At 34.2% G+C, this 12,415-nt stretch overlaps 2 protein-coding genes across 7 annotated transcripts; both read right to left on the bottom strand.

Annotated features, from left to right (window-relative positions):
- Positions 1–11: 11 nt before the first annotated feature.
- LOC125224044 lies at positions 12–1,055 on the bottom strand. Its single transcript, XM_048127387.1, has 3 exons — positions 851–1,055; positions 655–760; positions 12–507 (listed from the first exon to the last, which is right to left on the bottom strand). Exons 1-3 carry the CDS (start codon positions 884–886, stop codon positions 356–358), a joined length of 294 nt encoding a protein of 97 aa, XP_047983344.1. The 5' UTR covers positions 887–1,055; the 3' UTR covers positions 12–355.
- Positions 1,056–5,419: 4,364 nt separating this feature from the next.
- On the bottom strand, positions 5,420–11,021 carry LOC125223087 (serine/threonine-protein kinase AFC1). 6 transcript variants are annotated; one of them, XR_007176663.1, is made up of 14 exons: positions 10,637–11,021; positions 9,938–10,103; positions 8,715–8,741; positions 8,463–8,616; positions 8,333–8,381; positions 8,103–8,217; positions 7,843–7,934; positions 7,088–7,244; positions 6,932–6,996; positions 6,682–6,779; positions 6,498–6,603; positions 6,001–6,360; positions 5,722–5,791; positions 5,420–5,625 (listed from the first exon to the last, which is right to left on the bottom strand). XR_007176663.1 is itself a non-coding variant. In XM_048126058.1 (12 exons), exons 1-12 carry the CDS (start codon positions 10,748–10,750, stop codon positions 6,205–6,207), a joined length of 1,299 nt encoding a protein of 432 aa, XP_047982015.1. In that variant the 5' UTR covers positions 10,751–11,021; the 3' UTR covers positions 5,844–6,204. The 6 variants fall into 6 exon arrangements, 1 of the variants encoding a protein (XP_047982015.1); XR_007176665.1 differs by having other exon boundaries at positions 5,722–5,754; XR_007176664.1 differs by lacking the exon at positions 5,722–5,791 and having other exon boundaries at positions 5,420–5,670.
- Positions 11,022–12,415: the final 1,394 nt, after the last annotated feature.

Below are 12,415 nucleotides of genomic sequence, written 5' to 3'. Positions count from 1 at the left end.
TTCCCATCATATACATACATAACTCATCATCAAATCTCTATCAACTGAAAGCACCCAATGGCAGCGCGACCCATGGGCCGACTCATTTCCAAACATCATAAGCTTACAAACAGTGCAAATAAAGTATGAGGAGAGGGTCATTACACGGTATTCTTTGGTTGTAAATCTATGATGGTTGTGTGGGGTAGCACGATTGAAACTTATGATTCTGGCCCTTCAAAGGAAACTCGTGACTGAAATACTTTGGATGGTACAATTGATCGTACGAATTATATTCATGAGATTTATGAAAAGATTTATACATATAATAGTATATTGCAAGCTCCGAATATAGTAGGTTTTTGTAAGAATGAGTCTATTCACCATTGTTGTCATCTTTCTTGGAAGAGGCCAAAAGTATATTGTGGATGCTTTCATTTGTCTCCGTTTGAGATGCGCCTCTTTCCTCTCTTCGCTTCGCGTACGCTTCGAAGAACTCCTTGTTCTCTTTCTCCAGCTCCTTCCACACTATTATCATGTAAATCCAATTTATTAATTCCTTCATATGTTGATATTGTTGTGATTTTTATTATGCACATATGCATGGAATGGAATTCTAATAGTAATAAGTGGTACATCTGATAAGCACATATATATGTGGTATTGAATGGTTACCGGTAGAAGTAATGACAGGCTTTATATTTGCATATTTGGAGAGAGCATCCATGCATTCCTCTTTGCTCATGTTGAATACGATGCACTCTTCTATTAGGTGTTGTACCTGCCAATTTTTTACACATAAAACAAGATACATGGAGTATCTTTCTCTTTTCTGTGTGTGTGTGTGTGTGAGGGAGAAAATGAATAATACCTTGTGGATGTATTGCGCAGAGGATTCTGATCCCATGATTCTCCAACTCAAGGACTTAATTGATCAGTTTGGTCGTGATCAACAAAAAATGTGAGAGAGGGAGAGAATGAAGTAAGAAGAGGAAAGCAACAAGTGCAGGTTGTTTGGAATGAGATTAGAAAGGTAGGGTTTAGAAAGATGGCAATATTTATAAAACTCAGATTAAAAAGAGTAAATCCAACCACCGGTTTATTTGTATTTAAGAGAGATTAGCCGGTGTTGTGGGGCGGGACTCCCACGTGGGAGCTGCGTGCTGATTGGCTGCGACGGGATTAGGGCGGATTCTACTAAGCAAACCGATCCTTGTTGTAATCCCCACTTCACGTGGAGCAATTGGGCCCCACCGCAGACTAGGGGGCGGCACCATGGCCCCACCAGTTGCATCTTTTATTTTATTTCATGTTATAAACATGCGGGCCACCTAGGATACGGGTGTAGGCCCCACGGTCAACCAATTGTTTGCCTCACTACCTAATGCCGTGGCGTATTAACCCACTCTTCCCTCGAACTCACACCTGATATGTGAATTTTATTTTATTAGGAATAATAAGAATTATGGATAGTGATAATAATATATATGAGTATTATCGAAAATATATTTCCTCCTTGTTTTTTTTCTAGTATATAGTTTTCTTATGAATGGAGACCTTTGTATTTTATGCTTGGTTGATTGTCGACTTGTCGTCGTGGTATGATTAGGTAATTGATAACATACCATCACCTGGGGTTGGGGGGGACTCTCAAAATTGTCTTGGGGCTTGGGGGATGCTTGTGTAACAACGGTGCTTAAGAACTTAAGATAACCCATTTCCTTTAATTATGTTCTTAGTTAAAATATAGCAGCACATGCGATTTGAGATTTATATACTAATTTTAGTTATCTTTTTACATAGTTTCAAGATATTTTATTTCTTTTATTTTCTATATTCGATGACATGTTCTGACTTCATGATAGACACATCAAGGTTTTATCTTAAAATCAATAGTAGAGTAGTCCATAAAATTTATATAATGATTTTGGCTCTCACTTTACAATGACCTGATATATTTATTTGTTTTATTTGTCAATATATAGATGAAAAAAGATTATTTTTTATTTACTCCTTTTTAATGAGTAATAGTATTTGAATTTTATTAAGAGGTCTATTGAAAATTTGAAATACTTCTAATATCGAATATTAAGAAGTCGGGCGCATAGAATACTTAGGTGGTGTTCAACCTTTTAAACTGTTACTACGTTTAGCAAGTTAATTTGTACCTGAATTTCTAACACATAAAAGGTCAAGGATATAGAGAGAGCCCGAAAGGGCCAATACAAATTAATTAATGAGATGACTAAACGCATTTCAACATTGAAAAACAGTGTAATACCGGACTAAATAAATTAAGTAACACGCGGGATTTAATAATGTGTTGAACTTTTGCTATCTTAACAATCAAACACGTGAGGATTAATCTTCATTCTGTTCATCCCAAGCAAACTTATGTACTGCATTTCATTCTGTAAGTTTTCACCACCTTCTCATTTCTAAAATTTGTTTTAATTACTATCTTAATATTGGCGTAGTGGTGCTTCAGCAAACCCTAACACCCCAAAGTCGCCCCCCAACGATTAATACAAGCCTAACGGAGAATTACAGGCCTTTTCTTAATGTCTTTAACTTAAGATTTGATGGTTTACATTGGTGATGAATTAATTTGTTCAGAAGAAGTATGATAAATTGATAATGTACTTAGTAAGAGTTGGAATAATAGTAACTAAATTTATGCTTCTATTCATTCGTATGACTTTGGAATTGAAAAAAATTAACTCTTGTATTATGTGTTCGTCTAATCTAGAGTTAGAGGTGTGAAGCTCTTGAATGTTTCTCAACGAAAATAAATGTTTTGTATACGAAACTATGTGGATTTGGATTTAGCGAACTAGTTAGGAGCGACATTCTTTTCTTGTTGCTAATCTCAATCATTTGTGTTATTAATTGATTTGATTTCTAATTTATCATCACATCAATTAAAAAATATTTTTTATAATTTTTGTTTTAGTTGACTTAAATGAGATATTTCTCCCTGAGTTTCGACTTTGAAATATTCCTATATACGAAACTATATTCTTGCATCATAGTTGTAATACTATTAAATAGTACTTTTATTTAAACTTGAGTTGTTATTTCCGTACTAAAATTTGAGCTCTAATTAATTTTATTACCCATCATATGGCTTAGTTGGCACTATAATCACTTAATTAAATAATTATATATCACTTCAAATTTGAGTTGATATCAATCTTAGTCTTAGCTAGCCATCTCCTCCCTAAACCAACTAAACCACAAAAATCCTGGTAGACAATTAAACTATTAAAAATAGCGACAATACTTCAAATAAAAACGGTGCACTGATTGAGCAGAAGATCACATGATGCAAGTTCGGCAAGTTTGGAGTATTCAATTAACAAATATAAAATTTTTCATTTTTTTAGAAATCAAATTGACTGAATACCAACATTATCACTATTCTTATACTAAACCATAGTCTCACTGGCCCACCAATTTTTGCAGTTTTCAGACTATTTTGCACCAAATTTGTGATTGTTTGATGGGAATATTTCAAGTACCATATTAATTAAATTATTAATACTTATGTGCGAATAGGATATTTAAAAAATGGTGTGGGCATTAGAATTAAACTGAGAAACCTTTATTGTTTTAAAATTGCATCAATGATTTGGGGCAATCCCCAATCCCCAATCCCCAATCCCCTTTAGTGTTGGGCACCGGGTTTGGATCCCCTACTGTTGCTGTGGCTGTTAGCATAGCAGAGGATACGATTCCATACATGTATTTTTTAACTATTAAGTTATAATAATAAAATATTAAATTTATTTATTATAAAACAATTAGATGTGTATGTATATTTGGCACAGCCCCTGCTGCGCACAGCAGGGGATTTTGGCCCGTTGGGCACTACATCACAAGTTTGTTGGAAGTTCTTAACTTTACGATTATTATAGTGAAAATAGTACTATTGTTCCAGTATGTATGAATACAAAAAATTACTCGAAGTAAAGAACAAAAATATTATCTCTTTCCAAAATTAGAAGGAAATGATGCTGGCCTATACAAATTGGTATTGTCTTGATATTTTACTATTTTTTATTTTATTTTTGAATATATTCTCTTGAAAGTTGAAACATCTATTTCTATCGTTAAAAAGCAGCCGAACTTTGGCCTATATGTATCACCTCGTTATTAGTCACATGTTCATTTATGAAATATACAAAAATAGATATAAATCACATCTCACTATTTCTATTTGTGGTCAAAAAAATTAACTAATCCACGTCTCCAAACTTTACCTAACAGATCCAAATGTCAATTTCTACCTAGTTTTCAAGTGAAGTGCGCCTGATGAAAACATTGATAAAAATGACTCTGACAATGATGCAAAAACCCTCAATTTATATATTTTGAGTTTCGAGTGGTAGAAATTATATTCACACTTCATACAGTTGTGACATGATAATTTAATGGTGAACAAACAGAACATAGGGTGGAATTACTATATATATTCACATTGGACTTTACATCATATCAAGGAAAGAATTGAATTAAAAAACAAAACGACACACAAGTATCATGCCGTGAAACGAACATAGTGTGTAAAAATATTAACAGGAATGGTGGTTATATTTAAAATTTTAAATATGAAGTGCGATTACAGCTAGTATTGATAACGACTAATTTCAAATGTAGTGGAATAATTGAACTGTGTACAATTATAGATTATGGAGTACTGTATTATATAAAGTTAGTGGGTTGAAATGTTTAATTGTTTAATGAAGTAGGTGCGTCACTCTCCCTAGAAATAATTTAATTAATCTATACGCCAGTTAATTAATATTATCATTTCGCCATAATTGTCAATAATCACGTTCTTCCACTTATAAGACTTTCTGCATAAGTTAATCAATTCAATTAAAATTCTAAATAAACTAATAGTACATCTTGGCATTCGCTTCAAACTTCTCGAATATAAACTAGGCAACCATTCTACTTGGCTTGGCAATAGACAATATAAAATTTTTAAACTTTCCCAGTCCCAAACAAAAACCGATAGCACCAGTTTTAATGAGAAACAGATAAAGTAATAGAAAACGAGAAAAGTTAGAAAAAGTAAGAGAAGGGAGAAAAAGTGTAAAAAGTGAGAGACATTTTCAATTTTTAGTAATGAGACTATGTTTTGTACGTGGACACCCCAAAATAGTAAAATGAGACTGTTTTTCATAGACGAAGAGAGTATAATATTACATTTTGGCATTCCACTGAAACTATATAATACTCCCTCTATCCGCGAGTATAAGTCCTAATTTTCCATTTGAGTCCGTCTTAGTTTATTTTTACTACAAAATGGTAATAGAGTCTCACATTCTACTAACTTATTCCACTCACATTTTATTTAGAGATATTGGTCTTTAAAATCATGAACTTTTGTCAAATTTTGGTATTTCCCACAAACTTTAAAATTGGTCTTAAATATCACAAACTTTACATTTTGTTTGTTATTTCCGATCCTCATGGTCCAATTGAATGACTTTCAGTAATAAATCAACGGGCCATGTTCTAGTAGTAAATTATTTGGAGATAATCCACTTCACTAACATAAAATAACTAAAAGCATCATCGCTGAATGAAACTGTCTCTTTGCAATAAGAATAAGCATATACACATGGCAAACGTTACCTGTACATATACGGTCGTATCATTATTTGGTGTCAAACACAGGACCTAATTTCATGCAATCAAAAATCAAAGACACCATTTTACTTCAAAACAAACCTGGCGACGACTGGATAATAAGTGGTTCAATATCTGGTTCCAAAAAAGGCATACAAGGCAAAGAGAAATACTACAAGTGAAAGAGAGAAGAAATGATAGCAGGCATAGAAAAAGCAAGGCAGTAAAGAGCATCATACACATTGAAATTACATGTATAAGAAAATATGCAACAAACTTTCCAGCAAAAAAAAACAATAGAGTAAAAGGCAAGCACTTGGTCACAACCAACAAGAAGAACAAGCAAAGACAGTAATTTAAGAAAATAATAATAATACACACCTGCAAAACCTGCATATTTTACAACATGATCGGGGGGTTTGAACGACGTCAGTGCATTTGCAGTTGACAGGCGCCGATGTTGAACTTGTATTCTCCACCCCCTTCCCTTTCTCTCTATCTATTCATTTTAATTTTGCAATTCACACATGCATGTGAAATTTTATTCACCCGATGGCTTCATCGTATCTTTCATCACATCTTCGTTTACAGATATCCAAATCGCCTGAGGTCCCTCGTAAAAAACGGGTGCCCTAAAGCTTCTCTTGCCTTCAGCCGTTCTGAAGGTTCATAACGTAGAAGTCCTTGAAGAAGATCAATCAAATCTCCAGCCGAGCGATCCACATGCTGCATGATAAGGTTCTGCATACAATGGAATTTTTTTTCAAAATGTTCAACTTTATAGCAAATATAATAAGGATATTGCAATGGATATCAATAGAGCTAGCTTTGGCACTGAACACCACACCCATTTTCACTAGAGGATTTAGTAACAATACCGGAAGTCGGGGCAATTTCCAGACTGCCCTCATACTTTCTCTGGAGGTGGCGCCCTCTGGCCAATCCAGTCTTGTACCCCTTCTGAAATATTTCTCAGTCCGACGACTTTGAAATCAGAAACACAATCAGTATCAAGCTTCACACTCTCAAAGCTTACACCATGAACGTAATAAAATAACATACTCGGCTCGCATGATCATATTTGGAGGTAGTGGTCCAAGCACCCTTTCCATCATTGCAAGATGTTCCAAGTTCTCATGAGTCTGGAAAAGAGCTTCACCCTGCCACAGATTTGTGAAATTAAACTGATATCAATATACCAAAGCCACATTAGATCACACTTTAACAAGTCATTAGTAGGAGAAAAAGAAACAATAAAATAATCTACAAGCAACGTCAGATTGCAGAAGAAAATTTAATATCTATCACTTACAGAGCACAGTTCAACAAGTATGCAACCTATACTCCACATATCGCAGGGGTAGTTCCATCCAAGACCTTGTGGAAACAAAACAAAGATGACTCCCAAACATAAAATGCAAAAATATCAAATATGGAAAGCAAAATCTGTTAGAGAGCCACCAATTACCGAGAATAACCTCTGGTGCACGATAATGGCGTGTAGACACTACATAGGTGTGATCTTGATGCTCAAAAGTAGTACTTCCAAAATCAATAAGCTTTATAGCGCTTGATTTAGGTAGATTTTTGAAGTAGGGACCATCTTTTGCAGATCTTGATAGAAACTTCAAAACAGAGATAAGTTGCAAACAGAAGAATCAGGCATGATCATAAAAAAGGAATGCCATCAGGAACAGAAAGCCAGTGTTTTCACAAAATCAATGAAGCGATTATGATCTTTTGTGATTCTCAATAGGAATCACAAAAAATCAGGATGAAAACAAGCACAATAAGGCATCTGAATGGCGAATGCACATTTATAGTTTACAGGACATGGCAGAAAACATTCCTGATGTGAGCTGTTTGAATAAGCCAAATATATAACAAAGATTAACCCTGCAGGATGACATTTCAGTTGCAAAACCAATACGCATCAGAAGTGATTGCCACTGTTAACAATAATATTTACAGAATAATAACATTCTCCTAATCTGGTAACATAAATGTTCTATAACCGTTGATGCTGAAGAAATAGACTTGAAGAAGAAAGGAAATGAATGCCAGTACGGCTTTTACATGGCTTTTACAGAGGAAATCTAAACCGGAACTTGAGCCATGAAATAAATCATTCATTAAAAGGGTAAATTAAAAATATCTTCAGGAAAGCATTCTACAGAAAGCGGAACAATTTAGAAAGAGAAATAATATGATACTGGAGATTACCTTATAGTCTGGAACTTTAATATATTCTGAGGACACCAGAAGAATATTTTCTGGTTTTAAATCGGTGTGAATCAGGCGAAGATCATGCATAACTGCAAGGTGAACAAATAATCTAAGAAGATATCCAAAGACATGCATCCAAAATTTCTGAATAAGTAGAGAGTGAGGTATAACATCAGTGTAATGGCAAAAAATGGAGGTATAACTTTAATAAAAGTTCATATAGTAATAAGAGGAGTAATAGTGTTGCAAAGACACACATGCGACAGATTCCAAAAGTTGTCTGCCAAACTCCCGAACAAGATCAATGGGAAATGAACGATAGCTATTTTTGCGTAGAAAATCATACAAGCTTGGACCAAGCTTCTCAAACACCTGTTAAGACCATTTAAATTCATCCACAGGTGTTTAACCCACAAATAATCAAGGCATGAATAAAGATCATACTCTTTCAAATCAAAGAAAACCATACATCACATTAAATACTTACAATACAAATATGATTACGATAGTCAAACCAATTCCGTATTTGCACACAACTGCAAAGAATGAAACAGCTTACACTATAATCACTTCAGTTTCTAGGATACAATTTATTGTAATTGGAAAGGGAACCTTACCGTGTACCGCAGATATCATGCCTTCCTAGTTTCTGTAAGACATCAATTTCAATCATTGCTGCTTCCCGGTACTTTTGTATGGAACGAACAACTTTGATAGCAACTATCTCTTTCCTTTCATTGTCCAGACATTCTAAAACTTGCCCAAAAGTCCCTGCAACCAAACCATCCAGCATAGTAAGAGATTCTTTTTCGTTACAAACTAAATACAGGATTAGAGCATGGAAACTGGGAAACAATGAAACAACTAACCTTCACCCATTTTACTTAGTATCCTGTCTGCAAATCAGGGACAAGACAATTAGAGAAAGACAAATTAATAAAAGAATTAGAAGAAAAGACAAAAAAATGTAATTGAAAATAGACAACAATGAGGGAAAAGAATATGTCGATGTCAGAGAAAATATAATAATTATAAAGTCAATATGGCCAGCTTTTGTTGTTGTGTCATCCAAATAGAAGGCCAGTGTTGCTTCATCATCTACCTTACAACATCTAATCCTTGAAATTGATTGTTTTCTTTCTCAGGGTATAAAAGATGCAGGAATAACTATTAGAAGGACATGAAATCATGAATCAGGAGATTGAGATCCTTAACTCTAATTACGGATAACTAGGCCCAATCATTATTAATTATAAAGTCAATTTAGTCAACTCTCGTTGTTATGTTATCTAAATAGAAAATCGATGTTGCTTGACCTTCTACCCTACTAGATCTAACCTTTGGAATTGATTGTTTTCCTTCATATGGTGTAAAAGATGCAGGAATAACTACTAGAAGGAGAGGGATCAGGAGATTGAGATCGTTAACTCTGATTACGGAAAACTAAGCCCAATCTTTAGTAGACAGAGACTGATCATTGTTTCTCACTGGTTGGCAAGATACACTCTTATCGCTTTTCACTAACAAGTATCACTTCAGAACCAGATTTATAATTCAAAATTTCAAAGAATGCCCATACAGTGGTTGCATGTCAGTATCAGTCAGCTGTTGGGTATATTAAATAGTTAAAGGGAGGATGCCCACACATCCTTAAGTTAAAAATAATTTGACTTACAAAAAAATTGTCACTAAAGCAGAATAGTGGAAATCTCTAAACTACATGGTCCACCAATAACTTATCTGAGGATCCACGGTAAGATGAGGAAAGGCTTGTTCTTCATCAAAATAAGGACAAACAAATATGGACATATAGAAACATAGCATGCACAGAGTAACTTGAAGACATGAAGTGTGAACAATATTTTCATATCTAAGAAAATATAGACTTAGGATGTAGGCTCCACTATATTAATGTTCAAGGGGTTCATCAATATAAAAATATCTTCAATGTAATAGTCAAAATGCAGTAATCTTCCCAATGTACTGATATTAAAGGAGGAATAACAAAATTATTGGACAGACAATGCTAATAAAGTCCCTGAAGCAAAGCATTTCATATGAAAAATGTCATAGGTATTTCTATTGTACTTACAACGAGGAGTTAAGTTCTCTCCAATAGCAAACACATAGTGCCCATCTTTATCATCAAGTCTCCAAGGTGGAGAACCATTACGCGGAATCCCTTTATAATATATTGACGAACATGCGTAACTAGGGACAGCCCCAAACTCTTGGGCACAGTATACAGTTGGAAGAATCTGCACAAGGGACAAATTTTAATCTTTACCAGGAAAATAAATGACAAACAATCATTCGGAGCACGTGCACTCCAACTAATGCATATAAACTTATTTTCTAGCTGACTTCCCCTCCAACGCTTTATCCAGTTCCTAACATCATCAAGCAAACTATGTTTTCATTCTACCAAACACCAGTTTTACAATTCAAAATTAGACATGAAATAAGACAAATTGAGAAAGGCCTAAAGAACAAGAGGAACCTGACCCCTTGAAAATTAAAGTTTCCCCTGTTTATATAATTTCCAGAAACAGACAGCACTCCTAAACTCAATTTTCAAAAAATAACAGAAATGGACACGAATAATTAGTTTAATTACTGAAGCTCAATCATATAAACCTATAAAAAGTATTCTTTATAACTCAACACTATTTCTTGATGTATACCAACAACAGTCCAAGAAAATCCAGCATACCGGAAAACAATTCAGAACATACATTTTGAACAAGTGCGAATTTGCAACAAAAAAAACAAATGCATCTGAAAATCGAACCTTTGGAGGAGCAGGAGGGACAGTCGGCATCAGATCGCATGTCAAACGAGGTCGTTTCCGAGGCCTTTGATCCATGCTCCTATGAGGAAATTCCACCACTCTCTGTGTCTCCATTCACACAAAAAGAAATCAAAGAAAGTTCACATCGGTGGAGGATAATACGAAAAAAATCATACTCAGTCAAGGTCGAAAAAAAAAGCAAGCCAAAAACGAGATGATTCAGGAAATTTTTAAATCAATATCTCATCTAGGGCACATAATTTCCCTAATTTCTTGTTTTTCCCCCATAAAGATTGAAAAGATTTGAGAAGCGAAACAGAAAAGCTGAAATGAGAGAAGACGAGCGGAAAGTAATCGTAGTTAGTTAACTACAGTTGAATACGATGGGTTAAGGGGTATTTTCTTTTCGTCCGGTTTCATTGGTCCGGTTTTATCCGCCGTGTTGTAAAATCGCTCTTTTATGACAAAATCGGTGTACCGCTGCATTGATCGGAGGTTGGAAAAGAGCGATTTGAAAAATGGGATTCAAATGTCAGGTAAAATATAAAATAACCGTTACGTTGCTAAATGGAATTGAATTTGAATGAAAACATATAAATGGCAATCGAAAAATCAAGCTGCTTAAATAGAATTTGTCTACAGGAGGTGTAGTTATTGGGTTATTTTAATTTAAAGCCCACTCATCCCAATGGGTTTAATTTGTAACAGGCCCACAACTTTCTCGGGCTTCGCATTTGAATCAGCAACAAATAGGATTTTGATTAATGTTTTTATTTGGACTAAAATCTAATTTTGGCACGGATATTAAGAAAAATAGTATTAGGTGAGCTAAGTAAATAGAGAATAAAGAAGAAAATGAAAAAAAGTAGAGAGATAAAAAGAGAAAAAAGTAAGAGAGAGTAAAATATATGTGGAAAAATATGTTAACTTTACTAAAAAGGAAAATGACTCTATTACTATGGAACGTACCAAAATGACAAAATGACTCTATTACTATGGAACGGAGGGAGTACTATCTTCGTCCTTGAAATATAGAAACTTTTGAAACGAAACGAGTTTTAATGCACAAATAATAAAGCAAGTGAGAAGAATTGGTAAAATAAAATAAGAAAAAATAGAAAAATGAATAAAGTAAGAGAAAGAAATAGAAAAAATAGTATAAGTGGATTGTAGAGTCCACGTCCTAAAATAGAAAGTTTAAAACGTTTTTCTCTTTAAGGGACTTCGAGTAGTTTTTTTTGGAAAGTGAAAAGTTATAAATGACATTATAAGAAGGACATGTGCATATGCCGCACATGCAAAATCCTCCCTTTCAACTAAACGGGTCGAACTTTCGGAAGGGATCACCTCATTCATTATATAATACTCCCTCCGTCCCCCAAAATTCGTCACTATCTGACTCAGCACGGATTTTAAGAAATGTAATAGAAAGTGGGTTGAAAAAGTAAGTGGCATGTGGGTCCTACTTTTATATATTAGTTTTAAAATAAAATGTGAGTGAGAATGAGTTAGTGGAATGCGGGATCTATTACCAAAAATGATAAAAGTGAAAGGTAACAAATTTTTAGGAACGGACGAAAAAAGAAATAGGTGACAAATTTTCAGGGACGGATGGAGTACATTTTATAATACACCATTAAAAAATTGACAAGTGGATTTCATAGATAGAAAAGTTATTTCCAAAATCTGTCCGACCCAAGTAAAGTTTAAAACTTTATACCAAACTTTGATGACCTGCGAAAATGCAACAAAAATAAATAAATATTACCAGTTATTAAA

This window comes from Salvia hispanica, chromosome 4 (assembly GCF_023119035.1).
Source record: "Salvia hispanica cultivar TCC Black 2014 chromosome 4, UniMelb_Shisp_WGS_1.0, whole genome shotgun sequence".
NCBI classification, from domain to species: Eukaryota; Viridiplantae; Streptophyta; class Magnoliopsida; order Lamiales; family Lamiaceae; genus Salvia; species Salvia hispanica.
Note: the sequence above shows the minus strand (reverse complement) of the source record. Positions and strands in the feature narration are given on the sequence as shown.